This window comes from Capra hircus, chromosome 5 (assembly GCF_001704415.2).
Source record: "Capra hircus breed San Clemente chromosome 5, ASM170441v1, whole genome shotgun sequence".
Taxonomy (NCBI): domain Eukaryota; kingdom Metazoa; phylum Chordata; class Mammalia; order Artiodactyla; family Bovidae; genus Capra; species Capra hircus.
Window position 1 is genome coordinate 97,660,868 of NC_030812.1, and position 19,713 is coordinate 97,680,580.

Genomic DNA, 19,713 nt, shown 5'->3' on the forward strand with positions numbered 1-19,713 from the left:
TAGAAACAGACTTACAGAAATTGATTTCTTTTTGCTGAAAGATCATATGCCTTCATGAAGTAAGATTCATAGATGAAACTCAAATAGGAGAAGAGTTCATCAGTATCTTTTAAGAATATCAAAGGTTATCATTTTTATACAATTAGTGTTGTATAAACAGAAATAACTTTTCTGTGGGGCATTTGGTAATATGTATCAAAGCTCTTTAATTAACATACCCCTTGACCCCATATTTTGTTTAAAATGTTTTCCTAAGAAAATATTCAAAAGTACAGGCCAGACATTTTTTATATTCACAAAAAGTTGAAAACAACATAAATGTCTAGCAATACAGGATTTCCTGAATAAATTAGGGTATAATCTATATGGATAATAGCTATACAATTGTTTTTAAGATCACACTTCAGATGAATATTTTTAAGTGAGGAGACAGAGTGGAAAACAAGGGATCAAAAGTACTGTGTGTGGAATGACACCAACTCTGATAGCAAACAAAACACTCAGGTAAAAAACTAGAAGCGTATACACCAGAATTTTATAGTGGAATTATGTTTTAAAATACTTTCTAAAATACGTTTATCTGCAATAAACATAAATGGAAAAAGAAATCTTTTATTGTTTTCTTAAAAAATTATTTATTTTAATTGGAGGATAATTACTTTGCAATACTGTGCTGTACGGCCTCTGCCATACATCGACATGAATCAGACATAGGCCTACTTGTGATGCCTCTCCCCTGAATTCCTCTCCGAATCCCTCCCTAACCCATCCCCCCAGGCTGTCACAGAGCACCAGCTTTGGGTTCCCTGAGTTATACATCAAACTCCCACTGGCTATCTACTTTACATGTAGTAGTGTATATGTTTCAATGCTGAAATCTTTTATTTTCAAATAGCAATCTGTAAGAGAAAGTTCCTAAGAGACAAGTTATTTATTTAGTCATAATATTTCTTGGGTACATGTATCTATATTTATGCATATACATTTTAATCAGTTGCTTTTGCTAGTAGTTTCTAAGGATGCAAGTTTTTGCTAAAAGATTTACTTTTTGTTTCCGCCAAAGCTATGTTCGTTTGTTTTTTCTGTCCTTCAATGTAGATTTTGAATGTTATTTTACATAGCACCGAAGTGGTTGGTTAGTTGAAATGGAAGAAGATATATTCAAGACCATTTTCCTTTCTCATCAACATCAGCATTTGTCATACAATTTCCTTTCATCACTTTGGTCAAGAGGAGGGGCAGAAAATTTTGAGTTAGAGCATGATTCAAAGACAATTCGTGTCTGCCTCCATCTTACAGCCTCTCATGCACCCGAGGGATCAGGGATTGTAAAGGCCAACTTTTCTCACCCTGTTCTGGTCAGTTTTTTCCATCTGCATCACTGAATGGCACAGACACAGGTAACGTTCGCTTTTTATTGTCTCAGATCTTTGTAGCTGAGTATCTATTAGTCCTACTTATTTAAAAAAAAGATTCTAGAGAAAAAAGACTCTCAGAATATGATAGTTTATTATAAATGAGTTGGCATGAATATAGGAGGGATAGGAAAGCATGTTTTAAAAAACTTGATTGGGTTAGAACTGCATTCACTCTATGGAGATGAAAACTGTAGTTCAGCATTTATGGAAAATTATTTTCTTCTTAAAAAATTGGTTATGATTTTTTGCTTTGTGTTATCAAAATAAAGAGGGATTTGGGGGGTCAATAACTTTTTCTTTAGGTCTAATGATTCTAATATTGTCTTATCAATCTTGAAGTGTTCTGTAGTAGAAATAAACCTTTTTCCTTAGGAAAGTGGGAAAATGTGAGTAATCAAGTTTAGATACTAAAGAAAAGAATTAAAGAATATAGTTACATGTGCTATTTTTTCTCCATTTTTACTGTTTATTAGCATCTTTTCACACTGATTAATATAAAAACAAAGTACATCATAAATATCTACAGTTTAAAATTTCTTTTTATATTGATATCAATTGATAGAGTCGTTTATGGGTATTAACTAAAGACTGCCTGTTAACAAATTTTATTTTCACGTAGGCTTCTCTGGCAGGTAGAAGATTATTTCTTTAAGTTTAATATGCACAGAATCTTTTGGGATTGAAAATACAAGTGTCTGGGGTCTAATGTAAGAGATTTTTATTCGGCACTTCTCCCACGAGGCACTGGAATCTGAAATGTTAACCAATGTGCAGTGTTAACCCTCAATAATTTTCTTTTGCAGATGGTATACGGGATATACTTTGGTAGAGTCATGTTATAGTTGAAAAGAACAACACAGTATATTTATCTACTCAGGTCAAGAAATAATTATCACAAACTGATATTCCAAACCTTCTAAGAAACTTTTACTATCAATAACGTAGATCTGAATACATAATATATATGTATATGTATTACATACACTTTTTAAGCCAAGATATTTATGTTTTTCAAAATCTCAAAAAATATAATTTTTGTTTTTTGAATTAATAGTTTTAAAAGTATCTCAGTAATTTGTGATGGCATCACTTTGCCTAACACTTGTATATGTGTGTTGAACATTTTGAGCTAAATGGAATAGGACCCAGCCTATTTAATCTATCAGTAAATTAAAAACAAAAATCTTCCCATATTTTCTGATAATATGGCTATAGTTACTAGGAGTATAAATGACTTTAGCAAAAATATTGAAAGTTTCTCATTTCTTCTATAAATCAGCCTCAGTCTACATACTTTAGGCCCTTGAAGGAATTACTGAGCACACATCCACATGCACGCACACATGCATAATCTTCTTAATCCCAGTATATTTTTACAAATGGACATTTTAATTTTTCTTTGGAATGAAATCATTCAGTTGAAAGTTTTAATGCAAAACACATATTTGGTTACTCTAGAGATGAGTGATCAAGAAGTGACTTATTCCACCCTGAGATTTCTTCAATCACCTTCAGAGTCACAAAACAGATTAAGACCTGATGGTACTCAAAGACCTGACAAGACTGAGGAAAAAGGTACACGTTTGAAACATCTGGATTCACCTGACTCTTGTGTGCTTGCTAAGTCACTTCAGTCCTGTCCAACTCTCTGTGACCCCATGGACTGTAGCCCACCAGGCTCCTCTGTCCATGGCATTTCCCAGGGAAGAATACCAGAGTGGGTTGCCATTTTCTCCTCCAGGGGATCTTCCCGAACCAGGGATTGAACCTGTATCTCCTGTGGCTCCTGCACTTCCGGCTGATTCTTTACCACTGGGCCACCAGGGGAAGCCCTCTTATGGACTGTCAGACTTCTGACGTTAGAAATAAAAAGTTCTATCCATATTCTAGGTGTTCAGTTGATAATAAGAAACCATAATGGTCTTTAATGATCTTTTAAAAAAATTGTGAGAATGTAGAAATTAATGCATTCTTTTAAACTTGAGAAGGTAATAGAGTGTTTTTATTCAAATTTGGTTAAGAGAAATTCACAAGGACTCTTTTTTAGTTCCCCAACTAATCGAATCTGCACCCCCTGCATTGGAACTACAGAGTCCTAACCACTGGATGGCCAGGGAAGTCCATTGTGAGGGCTTCCAGAGTAAGAGACAGACTAGAGTCTCAAGAAAACATTGTGGTTCCTAGAGAATTGTCTTACAGAATGTGAAGACATGAGAAATATGCATTAGAAGCAGTGTTTTTATTCAGACAAAAGGTATTTTTGGTGTCTTAAATATTTACCAAACCTTAATGGCAATGAAGAAACGAAAATGTTCAAATCCAAAGGGCATTCTAGTTTTCCATTCTCTCTCTGTACCTTCAAACAGTGTCACGAACTCTAAACTGAAAATGACTTTTACTGATTTAATATAGTGTCCACCAGAGATACAAATTTTGGATACATATATACATATATATATATATGTATATGTATATATATAGAGAGAGGATCTTGAAAGTAGGAGAATAAATAGAGCATTGCTAGAGAAAAAAGAGTTTGAAGATAAATGGAGAAAAATTGATTTCTAAGAAGTTCTTTAAGAGATGGGGCCCAGTAACATTTGCAGCTTCAGAATACTCACTCTTGGCTTCCAATTTCTCATGAATATTGCCTACTTTTTCCTTCTTCTTCATGATTAGTTGTGATCACATAGATATGCCTGTCATTGTGGATCCCCACAAATGAGTATTGTGTTTATTGCCCCCTGTACTTTTGTGGACAGAGGAGCCTCAAAGGCTACAGTCCATAGCGTTACAAAGAGTCAGATATGATTGAACACCCCCCCACACACACACCTGTCTGCTTTTCTAAGGGATACACACACACACACACACACACACACATAAACCTGTCTGTGCTTCTGTGCTTTTCTAACGGAGGCATTTTAAAAATCCTCCAATACTCTTCTTGTGTTGTAGAATTTCTGCAATGGGTGCATGTAAGTAAAAAAAACAAACAAACCAAAAAAAAAACACCTGAGACTTTAAAACTATAATTACTAGATGGCAAATTAAAAACAGTTTGTATCATGGATTCCTGTAAAACATTTTAAAAAATGTTATGTATCTATTTTTGCCTGTGCTGGGTCTTGGGTTGCTGCTTTTGGACTTTCTCTAGTTGCAGTGAGCGGGGGCTACTCTTTGTTGCTATGCACTGGCTTTTCATTGTGGAAGCTTCTTTTGCTGAAGAGCGCAGGGGCTTCCCAGTTGGCACAGTGGTAAAGAATCCTCCTGCCAATGCAGGAGACTGGGGTTTGATCCCTGAGTTGGGAAAATCCCCTGGACCAGGAAATGGTCTCCAGAACTCTTGCCTGAGAAATCCCATGGACGGAAGAGCCTGGTGGGCTACAGTCCATGGGGTCGCAAAGAGGCAGACTACTGACACGAACACACACACACACACACACACACACACACACACACACACGCACACATACACACAGAGGTTCTAGGGCACGAGGGCTTCAGTAGTTGTAGCACACAGGCTCCATAGTTGTGGTGCATGGGCTTAGCTGCCCAGCAGCATGTGGAATCTTCCTGGACCAGGGATTGAACTGGTATCGACTGCATTGCAAGACAGATTCTAAACCACTGGATCACCAGGGTAGTTCCTGAAAATTTTTAGAGAAGATTGTTTCTATGTTTCAAATGGGGTCCAGGTTAAGATGAGTAGTGGGCTGGGCTTTGTCCCCAATGATCACTTTCTTCCTTCTTTATTTAAAGAGTCTTCAGTGCCCTGGCATGGCATTGCAGTGACTCTTGGGATCCTCTGTTTACTTCTCTTGATGACAGTCACCGTGCTGGGTATAAAGAGTAAGTAACTGAAATACACCCAAGTCTGAGTAATAGAGATAACCACTCATTGTGTAGGTACCAACCATGCTCTATCAATTGTTCCATGGTGATAATCAGAGAATGTTCTAGGGAGTTCTTTCTTAGTGATTTTTTCCCCAGATATAATCACAGTGTGATTTTCATTTTGTTTATCTATTCCTGTATCTCTGAAGCTGTAATGAGCTGTCTCGTTCTATATAAGGCATGTTAACATTCTTTCTGATATAGGACTTAGCACAGAAGAACCCCTTTTCCATAGGGGATACCATCTCAGACCCCCAGTGGTGCCTGAAATCACAGATAGCACTGAACCCTGTACATGTTATGGTGTTTTTCTGTTCATACACACCTACGATAAAGTTTAATTTATAATTTAAGCACAGTAAGAGAATATGTGAGTTGTGAGCATCACTACTCTTGTGATTTCAGACCATTATTAAGTGAAATAAGGGTTGAATGCAAGCACTGCATACCCCGACAGCCATCTGATGAAGGCTACCAAGTGACTGAGGAGAGTGGGATACACTCGACAAAGGAATGATTCCCCTTCCTGGGGAACACAAGAGGGATGGCTCGAGTTTCCTTCACACTATGAACTGCATGCAATTTAAAACCTATGAATTACTTATTTCTAGAATTTTCCATTTAATATTTTCAGGTTGTGGTTGACGGGGTAACTCAAACTGCAGAAAGCAAAACCAAGGTTAAGGGGAAAATATCGCAAAGAGTTAGACACGACTGAGCGACTGAACTGAACTGAACTGAACTGATTGTAATATTCTGCCTTCTAAATTAACATCGCTTTGAATCTCAGATACAAATTCTTTAAGAAACAACTGTTTGAAAATGAATTACAACTTTCTCTTAATTTTAAAAAAATCTATAATAAGGAAATGATTTAGTAAAATGAGTGAGTCTATGCATGGATGTTAGATGATCTTGAATGTAGCCTTTAGCTTTCATTTGAGTTCCTTGACATCTTTAGGGAAAAGTACTAATATCTTACACTCAGATAAAACTATGTATTTGTGTCTTCCTCTCTTTTTTCTTGTGGATATTCCGTCTATTCCAATGATATTGGTATAATTTCTTCATGTTATTTACTGTAGATTTTCATACTCAGAAGATGTATTGCTAAGTGTTGGTCAGTTTTTCCTTTGGTGCCTATTTGTAGACGACATGCTAATTTACAAAGAAATTGAACTGAATGCTTAGATGGTACCATCATAATTTTATTTAGAAATCATGATTTATTTATTCTACACTTAGGTGGCCCATAATGAGAAATCTGGTGTTTCAGTTTATATGGTCACGTTGTAGAGGTCTTACTTTCTAAATGTAAAATTAATAATTAAAGGAGTGAAATAGGCTGGTTGTCAAAGTGAGATTTCTTTTCTCCTGTCCTAATTTCAATAGTGAAACTTTATGAGTACTTTAAAAATTATATCTATGTTGTTAATTTTAGTTTTCCAGTATATTCAAGAAAAACATCAACAGGAGGAAACTCTACGGAACCTCAGTCAGAAGTATGATGTTATGCAAAACGACAACTACTTAAAGAAGCAGCTGTTGACAAAGAAGACTTCAGAATGTGATAGACTAAATGAAACTCTTCAGCAAATAGAAGGATTGGACTTAGTCTTTACAGAGAAGAAGGGGTGCTATCACGAAAATAAGTCTTCAGAGTCTTTGCCAAATACAGGTATGGAGGAAATTTTGAATTGAAGATTGCACAATTTTCCATTACTTATTCCTCCTCCAAAAGTTTTGAGGCTTAATGCAGGCTTATGTTATGCGTTAGGGACCCAGGTCTGCTAGACAACTTTTAATTTGTGCCTCTTAGATGTAGCATGGTTATTTGAGTTTGCTTATCTCAAATACAGGATTGAGACGCCAGGAATCATGTTTGGATGAATAGTCTTATACTTCCCAAACTCAATTGCAGTTCTTGCCTTCTTATGCTCCCAGAAGATAAAATAGTGTTATATCAGGGCCCCTGAAAATTTGGATTGCTTTGGACCTGCAGGCGAAGTAGACGCTTTAGTTTTGTTGCTGACATGAAATATGGAGACTATCAGTAAAAATACATTAAAAAAATACGTTTAGGCTAAAATAAATGCTAATCATTTTATTTGTATGCTGTTGTAAAGATAACTGTGTGTTTTTGCTTCCATTCTGCATTAACTTCAGATATTTGATCTATTTTATGATCAATATGTACTCCCTCCAGGGGGCTTCCCTGGCAGCTCAGCGGTAAAGAACCTGCCTGCAATGCAGGTGACGCAGGAGACGTGGGTTCAATCCCTGGGCAGGCAAGATTCCCTGGAGGAGGGCATGACAACCCACTCCAGTATTCTTGCCTAGAGAATCCCATGGACTGAGCATCTTGGCAGGCTACAGTCCATAGGATCACAAAGAGTCAGACAAGATCGAAGTGACTGAGCATGCACATGCGTATTCCTTCTAATGCATCTACAAGACTTGCCAGAGTGTTGATGTTTGTGTAACACTGTGTGATGATACTATTCAAAACATCTAAGAAATAAGAATATTAAATCTCATACAATAATAAACTCTGTTATGCATAATGATGGAATGAATTGGCCTGACTAATCAACTTCTAAATATTTTGCTTAGTGTTTATTATACAAAGAGATTTTGCATAATTGATATCATTTAGGTATGGTAGTTAGTAGAAATGTACTGTTTCTATCACTGAAGAATTAATAATGTTTCATTTTTTTGTTTCTTTTGTTTTATTTTTTTACTACCTATAACAAATATAGATTTCATGCTGTAGAAAGGTTCACATCTTGTTTTTTTCCCCTTTTGTGGCCATTTTTCCATAGCCTTTTTTTTTTTTTTAAATTATTTACTTTTGGCTGTGCTGGGTTTTTGTTGCTGCACAGGCTTTTCACTAGTTGTGACGAGTCGGGGCTACTCTCTAGTTGCAGTATGTAGACTTCTCATTTTGGTGCCTTCTCTTGGTGTGGAATGTGCTCTAAGGCACACTGGCTTCGGCACAGGGCACAGGGGCTCAATAGTTTCGGCTCCCAGGCTCTAGAGTGCAGGCTTGATGGTCACGGCACATGGACTTAGTTGCTCCATGGAATGTGGCATCTTCCCAGATTAGGGCTTGAACCTGGATCTCCTGCATTGCCAGGCAAATTCTTTACCACTGAGCCACCAGGGAAGCCTCTTCCATAGTTTTAAACACTCCTCACAAACGTGTCTTTTAATGTTGTATATTATTGCGTTGCATTTGTAACAATTAAATGTTTTCTTTATTAGACTGTTAGACAGTTTTGTCTTCTATAAATAATCATAAATGTACTTTGAGGGATGAATAATATTTTGATTTGGTATATTTTAAGCAATGAGGATAAGAAAAATTTCCAAAGAATAATTTTAATTTTATTTAGAAGGCATTTCAGAATTTCTAAACATTTATAAAGTTAATTTTATTATTATAAAAACAGCTTTTCTGAGGTATTATTAATATGCAAAAAGCTGCATATAACTACTATATGCAACTTGATGAGTTGGGACATATGTATATATGTGTAAAACCATCCACAATTAGGGTAATAGGCATATCTATCACCTTCAAAAGTTTTCTTATGTCCCTTTCTGCTCTGTGGTAAGAACACTTAGCATGAGGTCTGCCCTTTTAACAAGTTTTTAAGTGTTTGGCTCATTATTAGCTACAGGCACCATGTTGTACAGCAGATCTCTAGAATTTATGCACCTTGAGTAACTGAAACTGTATACCCATGAAACAACAGCCCTTTCCCCTCCCCCAGCTACCCCTTTTCTACTTTCTGTTTGACTACTTTTTACATCTCATACAAGTGGAATCATTCAATATTTGCCTTTTGTCATTGGCTTATTTCACTTAGCATAATTATCCTCAAGTTTCATCCATGCAATTACCAATGGCAAGGTTTCATTCTTAAGGCTGAGTAATATTCCTTTTATTTTTTACATATATGAACTCTATATTTAGTTTTGGCAATAGACAAAAAAGTAAACATGACATTGTTAGTTGTATGTTCCTTGATACAGGGCAATAAAAACAATGTTGATTCTGTAAAAGCAGTAGCCTTTGGTTAATCAAGAATGTGCTTCTCAATTGTTCTCTATCTCTGTTTTCATAACCTCAGAAGCCCAGTGCTGGGAAATTAATATTTCCTTTAGACTAGATCACATTTTCTTCATCCATCAATGGACATTTGGGTTTTTTCCATTTCTCGACTATTGTGAATAGTGCTGCAAAGACTATGGCAATGCAGAGTTCTTTTGGCATTCCAGACTTCTGATGAAATTCACATTATCATTGTTGATATCTGTTAAGATATTTCATGATAAATATCTTCCTCTGCTTAACAAAATACCAGATGAAAAGACGTTTAATGCTTCACCTTATGTATTATAGGCAAACTCAAGGAACTCTCCTGGTGGTGTTGGGGAGTAAAATGTTACTACTTTACTGTTGAAGCTAATAACTGGATGGGATGTAACCAGACTTGCGAAAGTCACGATTCATCTCTTTTGAAGATAGATGATGCAAAAGAACTGGTATCATGGATTGTTATATGTACTTTTATCCTCCAGGCCTCTGTCTCTCACCTTTGGGCCCAAGATACTGAGAAAATGGGGGAGTTTAGAAAGAGGAACCTTCAGTTATTCCTTGGGTCATGACTGTCGAGTGAACAAAAATTGTAAAGTTAAAAGTCTCAAAAAAATAAAACAAACAGATTTTCCTAGTGAAATATCTTTGGTCTTTCCTTCTATTAAACTAATTACTTTAAAGTAAGAACCGAAGAACATGAAGACTGTAGCACAGAGAGCCTCCTTGAGGATAGGAGTGGCAGTTGCTTCTTGGAGGTTGAAACTGATGGGCTAACTGTGGCATTCATCACAATCCCTAGTAAATATTCCCCTCTTGGTGAATGCTATTCTCAAATACCTTCTTGTTTTCCGTAAAAAAGATAAAAAATTAATGAACAGAAGAACTTACCTGCTAATAAGAATATGATCTTGGTATTTTATAAGCATTCAATACATATTATCTATCAAGATAAGCATGATTATTTCCAAAATGGAAACCCCCTTTAAGATGCAATTTGGGTCTTTGCAATCATCTTCTTTACTTAGGACTCTGAAAAAAAAGCATGCCTTTCCTTTGATGAAGTACTTAACCCTTTGGTAAATGGCAGCCTGGAGCCAACAGTTATTTTTTTCCTATAAGGTGATAACTGAGAACCCAAAGGCAGTGTAGTTTAGAAGTTACTGTTAGGAATCCAGGAGCCAGACTGCCTGGTAATGAATTCAGTTCTGCTGCTTACTAGCTGGGTGACCCTAGGCAAGTTACTTAACCGCTCTGGGCCTGTTTTCCCACCTGCAAAATGTAGATAATAATGAGAAACATAACAGTGGTAGTAGTTTTACAAATTAGCTTTATGGCAATTTTCATTGCATCTGTAAGCAACATTCTGGAGGAGGTAATGGCAACCCACTCCAGTATTCTTGCCAGGATAATCCCATGGACAGAGGAGTCTGGCAGGCTCCAGTCTGGAGTCTCAAGAGTCGGACACAACTGAGTAACTGAGCATGCACGCGTGTAGGTAGCATTTACTTGATCAATATTTGTATATATTATATCAATATGTATATCTCTCAAAAAGAATTGTGAAAAGAGAAAATACAGTGACAATAATATTGCATTTATCTTTTAAATTTATTGCAAATAAAAACTATCCACACACACAAAATGTGTTTTTACAGAGAAACGGTTGCAACTATCAGTCTGAAATCTCTACTTATTATCTAGAAAAACAAAACAAAATTTCTATGCAAATCTAGCAGATATTTTAAATCATAACAGGAAAAGAATTATGATGTTGTCATAAAATAATTTTTTATGTTTGTTGCACTAAAATAATTAAAATTATATTTAGAAATATATTCAGTCATTTAACCAGACATTATGTACTATGTCACTTTGATATTTTACATTTGGGGGCATAGTGAATATTTCCAAATATGGCCCTGTTTCTGGTCCACCCCTTCCAACTACTGAATTACAGCAAGTTTTTTTTTTTTTTTAATGAAGTTGAAGGCTCTAATGCACATATCCCCACAAACATTTGTTATGTTAATAATTTGTTTAGAAGATTTCTTCTTTCACTTGGAATATGTAACATTATTTTTCTTAACCCTTAAGTTTTCTCTGGAGCATGACTTCGAATGGTTTCATAAAATGTCATGAATTATTTAACAACTCTTCTATTGTTAGATATTTAGATTGAAACTTTTCCACATTTTAAATAACCTATTAGATTGGCAGCCATTTGTAAAGAAATAAACTATTAGATGAAATTTAATTTGGAAAATGAAAATACAGGGGTTGAAGGAAGAGAGAGTCTTTTAGAAAGGAAGGGTGAAGGATCATGTAGAAATTAGCAGACCACTGGTAGTAGAAACAGCTGGATCTTTTACCTGACCTTATTTTCATTCATTTAACAGATGGTGATGTAGCCCCGTGATATGTTTTGTTTCCTTTGTAGAAACTCCTTCAACCCAAGACTTGTCAAAATTCCTACTGGATTGGATTATCATTTAGGAAAATGGAAAACAGGTGGAAATGGATAGACAATGGCATACCTTCTAGACTGTAAGTTTCCGGGATGCATTTAAACTCTAATATTGATGTTGGGTAGGAATGACTGTTTCTAAAAAGAATCTTCATGGAGCTCAACTCATTTTCAGGTAGAAGTCATTAGTAAGAAGAAGGAGAATGATTTAAAAAGTGTTTCAGGAAGTATGGTTAGAAAGGAAGAGAAGCATCATACAGAGTTATTAATATAAAACTACGATGATAAACAGATGTTCAGAAGCATGTGTTATGAGGACCCCAGACTAAGACAGAATCATTAGGTAAGGTGATTGAACCATTCTGAGTTAGCCATAGTGACCACTTCCACAACCACAAATAAGTATTTTGAGTCTCCTCAAAATTCTGTTGAAACTCCTTTGTATTAGTGGTGGTGGCAATGGTTTAGTCACTAAGTCCTGTCTGACTTTTGTGGCCCCATGGACTGTAGCCCACCTAGCTCCTCTGTCCGTGGGATTTCCCAAGCAAGAATACTGGAGTGGGTTGCCATTCCTTTCTCCAGGGGATCTTCCCAACCCAGGAATTGAACCCGTGTCTCCTGCATCTCCTGCTTTGCATGCAGATTCTTTACCATTGAGCCATCGGGAAGCCTTTGTATTAGTAGTTTATATTAATGGTAAATAAACATAAATGTGAATATAAACATAGACACATGCATGCGTCTACACATATACACACCCACATCCTCTTTATACTCCTTCTATTAAGTGCAGTACTTTGTGAACTCTTGCATTTACATTTAGTTATAATCTGCTATTTAATGATTTAAAAAAAACTGAATATTTACATTTTTTATTTCTAAGAGTTCTCTTATATCTTCAAATCTGCTTGCTAGTTACTCATGATTTCAAACTGTCTTGAATTTATTGATTTCTTGAAAGATATTTATCATCCTCAATTTATATTTGGTATCTGATCATTTTAATATTTGAAGTTTTATGGGTCCAACCTATCACGTCTTTTGTTCATGATGTCATTTTCTTTGTAGTGGTTAGCGATTTTTTTTTTTTTAAGCCTCGGGAAATTATTTGAGGATTGAGATGAAGGTGGCTTCCTCAAGGGAAAAATTTGCCTTTGTTGGCTGTCTTGGGGGCATCGTGAATCTGAGCAGTTTTTAATTCTAAATTTAGGCTCTGCAAGCAGTGTGATTCTGGGCTGCAAACCTACAAGAGATGTCATTCAGGAAACAACCTTAGTGTAATCATATTCTGTGAGTACAGTTTCAGGTGAACACTTTCAGGGCCAAAATAAGATGCTCGCATTACATAATTAATCAAATCCATGTTAAACACATAGCGCTATGCAAGGGGAAAGAAATGGGGTAGCCTATCACACTTGGGTGGAATGGGATAGGTTGTCATAGTTAGGAGAAGGGGCAAGTGTGTGAAAAGATGGCCTGGATCCTAAGTTACACACTCATCATCTGATCTAGCTCTGTGGTATCACACTTCCCTGATAACGGTGGAAGAACCAAACTTGAGATTTTGAGTAAGGGGGTCAACAGACAGAAGGTTCTTGTGGCCAGTGCATACCTTTTTTCTACTGGGTTGATACAGGGGCAAGCATGCCTGGTTAGAGCTGCAGCTTTGCAATTAACCTGAGGGGCAACTATGGATTCTACTGGAGTTCCTCAGGCAGGGGGCCAGAATGAGTGCCACCCATGGGTGACAAACTTAAGACTGAATGGAGAGTGTCTATGTTCATCATGTATATTTTATGCATGATAGTTTCTGTCTGCTTGATTCTTCCCTCCTTTCCTATGTTCAGCACTCATGGGTTCTACTTACTCTTTGTCTTTGTGCTCAGTTGCTCAGTTGTGTCCAACCCTTGGACTGTAGCCCACCAGATTCCTCTGTCTATGGAATTTTCCAGGTCAGAGTACTGGAGTGGGTTGCCCTTTCTTTCTCCAAGGGATCTTCCAAACCCAGTGATTGAACCTGCATTTTCATTAGCAGGTAGATTCTTTACTGCTAAGCGAAGCCCTCTGTTTACTATATCTAACAAATCGCATAGGTTACTAACTTACTTAACACATCTGGTATTTTCTGCTTGTGCTTCACAGCTATTTAGTTTCATTTATCTTCCTTAGTTGTTTCTCTTTTTACCTATAGCATGTTTAAGTATTCCTAGGTAATGTAGCAAATGCAAATTGCATGAGGTGTGGTTTGTGATTTTGGATGGTTAGGTGGGATTATTCCTTTTCTCTTCTGCTTAAATTCAAGGTTCAAGACAGTCCTAAGGTAGTTTATATTGGAAATATAACACTTTTGTCTCAACCCTTTTGGTAGCTTGTTTTCTATGCATTGAGTTGGCCAAAAAGTTGATTCGGGGTATCCTGTAAGATGTTGTGAACTTTTTTGACCAACCCAATAGAATTTTCATCTTGGGCTGAATTCATTCTTTAGTCTGCTACATCTAGGGGAAAGACTGGTTTCAGTACTTCACTTACCGTTCTGGGTTTCCATCTCTGCTTAACCCTCATAGCCTGAGCATGAAGCTGCCTCTTGCCAGTCCATGAACTTACTCAAGAGGTTTTAAAAAAATTTTTTCAGCATTTTAAACTGTTTTCAACAGGAAGATATTTCTCCCCTAATCTACCACTTTGCTGAAATACAGATCTTGTTTCAGATATTTTTCCAGTGAAATTTTAATGTTTTAGTTAGTAACTATTAGCTCTGGGGGTAACAGCCCCATAGCTAACTGCGAGAGAGGGAAAGAAAAGATATAAAACATCCATTCAACAACTTCATCTCTGCCTATATTCCGATTCTACTTTTTCTTCTTAAATTATATTCACAGGCAACCTTGTTACCTGTATCATAGAAATTTAGTTCCTCTACTTTTAAATATCTCATTTTAATTGAAATAATTAACACAAGAAAGCAGGTTACTATGTCATGATCCCAACTAGCAATATTGCTCTCTGATCAAAAATTCCCACTGTGAAACATGTGAGGTTATAGGTGTGATCAAGAAGATGTTATTCCATTTAATAGGATAAGAGCAATAGAAAATCTTTTAGTTTATTTATTTATTTGGCTGAGCTCTTAGTCTCAAATATACAGGATCTTTCATTGTTGCATGTGAACTCTTAGTGGTGGCTTGTTGGCATGTGGGATCTAGTTTCCTGACCAAGGATCAAACCCAAGCCCCTTACATTGGGAGTATGGAGTCTTAGTCACTGGACCATTATGGAAGTCCTGAAAATCTTTAATGATGAACTTATCATTAATATTTCCATAGGCCAGATATTTAGAAAATAGATTTTAAAATATGCTTTATGTTGTTGTAAGCTGCAGAATTAAACAGTTGACCATGTATGTTTTCTGTCCTACAGTAATTTGACAATAATGCATCATCGTTTTGGGAAAAGTGAATGTGCATTTTTAACCTCAACAAGAATAGAAACTATTGATTGCTATAGAACCTATAATTGTATCTGCGAGAAGAGAATTGATTGCTTCAATAAACACTAAGAAGAAAAGGTGAGACGGAATTTTGTAAATTTTTTTGTTGTTGGTTTTCTATAGTAATTTGTGGCTAACTATAAATTAATGTTTTTGACTGCAGGACTTAGTTCACTGTAGAAACAGAGATGAGATGGAAGAGGAAGAGAAAGCGCTCTTTTGGACTGTGATCGAAGACATCAGATGCCATGTGTCTTCTTGGGGAAGAGGGAATCATTTTCTCCTTGGAGAGCAGTTACCCCTCTCTTTTAATGGCCTTGAGGAATTGCTCTCTCTTTTCCTGAAACACCCCTAGAATCAATTAGACAACTTTGATAAATAGCTTGAGTTTTTTCCTTATCAATAGGATAAATCATTTCAACAGACTCTGGCTTTGAGAGATCATAATTAATAACTAAAAAGTACTTATCCTCCCTCCCACCCCATCTAGATACTTACCTCTCATTAAAAATAATTTTGCTATAATTTAAAACTTACTGAATAGTTGAAACAGTAGTACAAGGAACTATCATGTAACCTTTACCCATGGTTACCATTTGCTTAAATTTTACTGTATATGCATTTTTATAGTTTCTTTCTCTCTGCCTCTTTCCTTGCTGATTCATTTGATAATAAATTTAGAAGATTATGCCCGTTTCTCTAAATATTTCACAAGAACAAGGATTTTGTCCTCTATAACCATAGAACAATTGTCAAAATCAGGAAATTTAGCACTGGTACAGTACTATGAAGGAAGTCTCGTGTGCTGCAGTCCATGGGGCAGCAAAGAGTTGGACATGACTGAGCGATTGAACAACCAATAGCAGGCTTCCAGTTGATACACTGTCTTCTTCATCAGCTCTAGACGTGGCCCTTCATAATTCAAAACACAGCGTTACAATGATGAATTCCACCATCACTTTTTATACAAAATGGTAGTGGAAAAGGAAGAAGAAAAAAGACATATTTTCTTATCATATAACTATAAAAATACAGCTATAAAGAGAGCTGTAAAACATAGCTACCAATACCCTTGTCTCTGTAATAGGTTGTGAAGCCATAGTTGAATTTATCACTTTCTATTCCTACCACTCATTTTTCTCATGAAGCTAATGCCTCAACTAGTTGTGCAGCTGATTGGTGTAGTGATGGTGGCTAGAAGAGCTCTGGTACTGAAAGGTTGTTGCTGGACCATGAAAGACGCTGGGATTCTTGGCCTCTGGAGGAGAATTCAATCCGTGGCTAGAGACGAGGCTTGATCACTCAGAGCTTTTGCGTAATAAAGTTTTACTAAAGTATAAAGGAGATAGAGAAAGCTTCTGACATTGACATCAGAAGGGGGCAGAAAGAGTGCCCCCCTGCTAGTCTTTAGCTGGGTGTTATATAGCTACTAGCAGTCTGCTAATTAAAGAAAGGAAATGTCTTAAAACTTAGAGAATGGCACCAGGCCCCTCACCCACAACATGCATTTTTGAGATAACATTGACACCAGGTGAGCCATCCGGGGCCATAAAACAATTGACATGAATCTTGAAGAAAGGCAGATTTCAATACAAATATACAGTTTCATTAACATAGATTAGGAGAACAATGTATTGAAGGAGGAAACAAAACAGGCTCTATCTTGAAATCAGGACTCCATCTTGGGCGGACTGTGGACTTTGAGCTATATGCCCAGTATTTATGGAAATGATATACCAACAGGAAAACCAGGCCCCCGGAAGGAAGAGCCCCAGCACTCTCAGTTGCCTAAAAGAATACCCTAATTATCTGTGTAACCGAATAGAATCATATATTCTATTATGCTTATTGGGGTATGACCATGGGGCTATTGATAATTGTCCACTGTTAACTACCTAGGCTTAAGGCATATGAATCATGGATTAATTTTGATTGTACCTTTCTTCCTTTCCTTTGTTCATACTAGTTTCAGGGAATTTGGGGAAGTGGGTTTGGGCATGTACACTTAGGGTATATAAGGTTTTCACAAAAACTGGTCGGGGTCCTTGGTTAAGAGGAGACTCTGCCTTGGGCCAGCCGGTGTCGTGAACTGCACGCCACTTAGTTTGTTACCCTGAACACGTGGCTACAACAGTATAACATACTGGTTTGTCAAGTAGATTCTGAGGGTTCTGAGCCTTTAGGTGGAACTGACTTGAAGACAGAGTCTAGGGTAAATACACAGCATATTAACATAGCTTGAGACAAACATTTCCATAAGAAAAATGCATTGGTTAGCTCAAGGTTTGAGAAAAATTAAGCTCAAGTGGAACCAGGTGTCATTATGGCAACACAGCATTCTTTTTAAATTTCTATAGAGAAGAGGAAGGAGAAGGCAATGGCAACCCACTCCAGTATTCTTGCCTGGGAAATCCCATGGACGGAGGAGCCTGGTAGGCTACTGTCCATGGGGTCGTGAAGAGTCAGACATGACTGAGCGACTTCACTTTCACTTTTCACTTTCAGGCACTGGAGAAGGAAATGGCAACCCACTCCAGTGTTCTTGCCTGGAGAATCCCAGGGACGGGAGCCTGGTGGGCTGCTGTCTATGGGATCACACAGAGTCGGACACGACTAAAGCGACTTAGCAGCAGCAGCAGCAGCAGAGTAGGGGGAAAAATGTAACACTAGTTTGTTTCTTCCTGCCAGTTAAGGGAGAGATAAAAAATGTCTGACACTTGCAGCCTATTTTCACCGTTTGGAGACCCCTGGCCTTCCCGCCTATTACCCTCTCCGTAACACAGTTCTTTATGTCTCAGCACAGAGAGGAATTCAGAGAGAGGAAAAGTGGTAGATAAGAATTGATTTATTAGCATAGGACTCTTGTCAGGTTTACAAGTGGGTGGGTGAGAAATGCCATTCCTGGAGAACTTAGTGGGGTATGGTTTAATAATAAAAGGAAAAGGGGCATGGGGAGATAAACTTTCTTGTCTTTCTTGAGCAGTCGTTATGCTTCCATCATTGGCTCCTCCTGCAGGTTGGGCAAGGGAGTTTTCTTGTCCTTACATTGTCAAGCTAGGTTCATAAATTATTGTTGTTCATGTGTGCACAGAGCATGTCCTAGGGATCATTAACTTTCTGAGCTCACAGGGCAGGATGTGGGTCTCATACCACCATTGTTTTATTGTTTGGGGGCATGCCATGTGCTTTTGTTGCGTGGCTTTGTTGCTAAGCAAACTTGCTTGGTTTAGTGGTTAAGCAAACACGATTTCGCTTACAAAAAAGATCTTCATGATCCAGATAACCACGATGATGTGTTCACTCACCTAGAGCCAGACTTCCTGGAATATGAAGTTAAGTGGGCCTTAGGAAGCATCACTACGAACAAAGCTGGTGGAGGTGATGGAATTCCAGTTGAGCTCTTTCAAATCCTAAAAGATGATGCTGTGAAAGTGCTGCACTCAATATGCCAGCAAATCTGGAAAACTCAGCAGTGGCCATAGGACTGGAAAAGGTCAGTTTTCATTCCAATCCCAGAGAAAGGCAATGCCAAAGAATGCTCAAACTACCACACAATGGCACTAATCTCACTTGCTAGCAAAGTAATGCTTAGAATTCTCCAAGCCAGGCTTCAACAGTATGTGAACCAAGAACTTGCTGATGTTCAAGCTGGGTTTAGAAAAGGCAGAGGAACCAGAGATCAAATTGCCAACATCTGTCGGATCGTTGAAAAAGCAAAAGAGTTCCAGAAAAACATCTACTTCTGCTTTATTGGCTATGCCAAAGCCTTTGACTGTGTGGATCACAACAAACTGGAAAATTCTTCAAGAGATGGGAATACCAGACCACCTGACCTTCCTCCTGAGCAATCTGTATGTAGGTCGAGAAGCAACAGTTGGAACTGGACATGAAACAACAAACTGGTTCCAAATCAGGAAAGGAGTACATCAAGGCTGTATATTATGACCCTGATTATTTAACTTAAATGCAGAGGACATCATGCTGGGAAAGAGTGAAGGCGGGAGGAAAAGGGGACGACAGAGGATGAGATGATTAGATAGCATCACTGACTCAATGGACATGAGTTTGAGTAAATTCCGGGAGTTGGTGATGGACATGGAGGCCTGATGTGCGGCAGTCCATGGTGTCACAAGGACTCGGACATGACTGAGTGACTGAATTTAACTGAACTGAAATGCAATTTGCCCAGTCTGGTGACTCAGCAGTAAAGAATTTACCTTCCAATGCAGGAGACAGAGTTCAGTCCCTGGGTCAGGAAGATGCCCTGGAAAATAAAATGCAACCCATTCCAGTATTACTGCCTAGGAAATCTCATGGACAGAGGAGCCTCAAGGGCTAA

General features: G+C 37.5%; 1 protein-coding gene across 1 annotated transcript; it reads left to right on the plus strand.

Annotated features, from left to right (window-relative positions):
• LOC102182017 (killer cell lectin-like receptor 2) lies at positions 1,258 to 16,078 on the plus strand. The gene is made up of 8 exons (XM_005680836.3): positions 1,258 to 1,400; positions 2,877 to 2,993; positions 5,181 to 5,270; positions 6,757 to 6,993; positions 9,727 to 9,869; positions 11,861 to 11,967; positions 15,305 to 15,452; positions 15,538 to 16,078. The coding sequence occupies exons 2-7, from the start codon at positions 2,879 to 2,881 to the stop codon at positions 15,441 to 15,443; spliced, it is 831 nt and encodes a 276-aa protein (XP_005680893.2). The 5' UTR covers positions 1,258 to 1,400; positions 2,877 to 2,878; the 3' UTR covers positions 15,444 to 15,452; positions 15,538 to 16,078.

Excerpts from the sequence above, each read along its gene's own strand:
- LOC102182017 (XM_005680836.3), top strand. The coding sequence starts at position 2,879 with ATGAGTGATCAAGAAGTGACTTATTCCACCCTGAGATTTCTTCAATCA. Across the intron at positions 5,271-6,756 it reads CACCGTGCTGGGTATAAAGA|TTTTCCAGTATATTCAAGAA; the intron begins GTAAGTAACTGA and ends TGTTAATTTTAG. Across the intron at positions 6,994-9,726 it reads AGAGTCTTTGCCAAATACAG|GCAAACTCAAGGAACTCTCC; the intron begins GTATGGAGGAAA and ends TATGTATTATAG.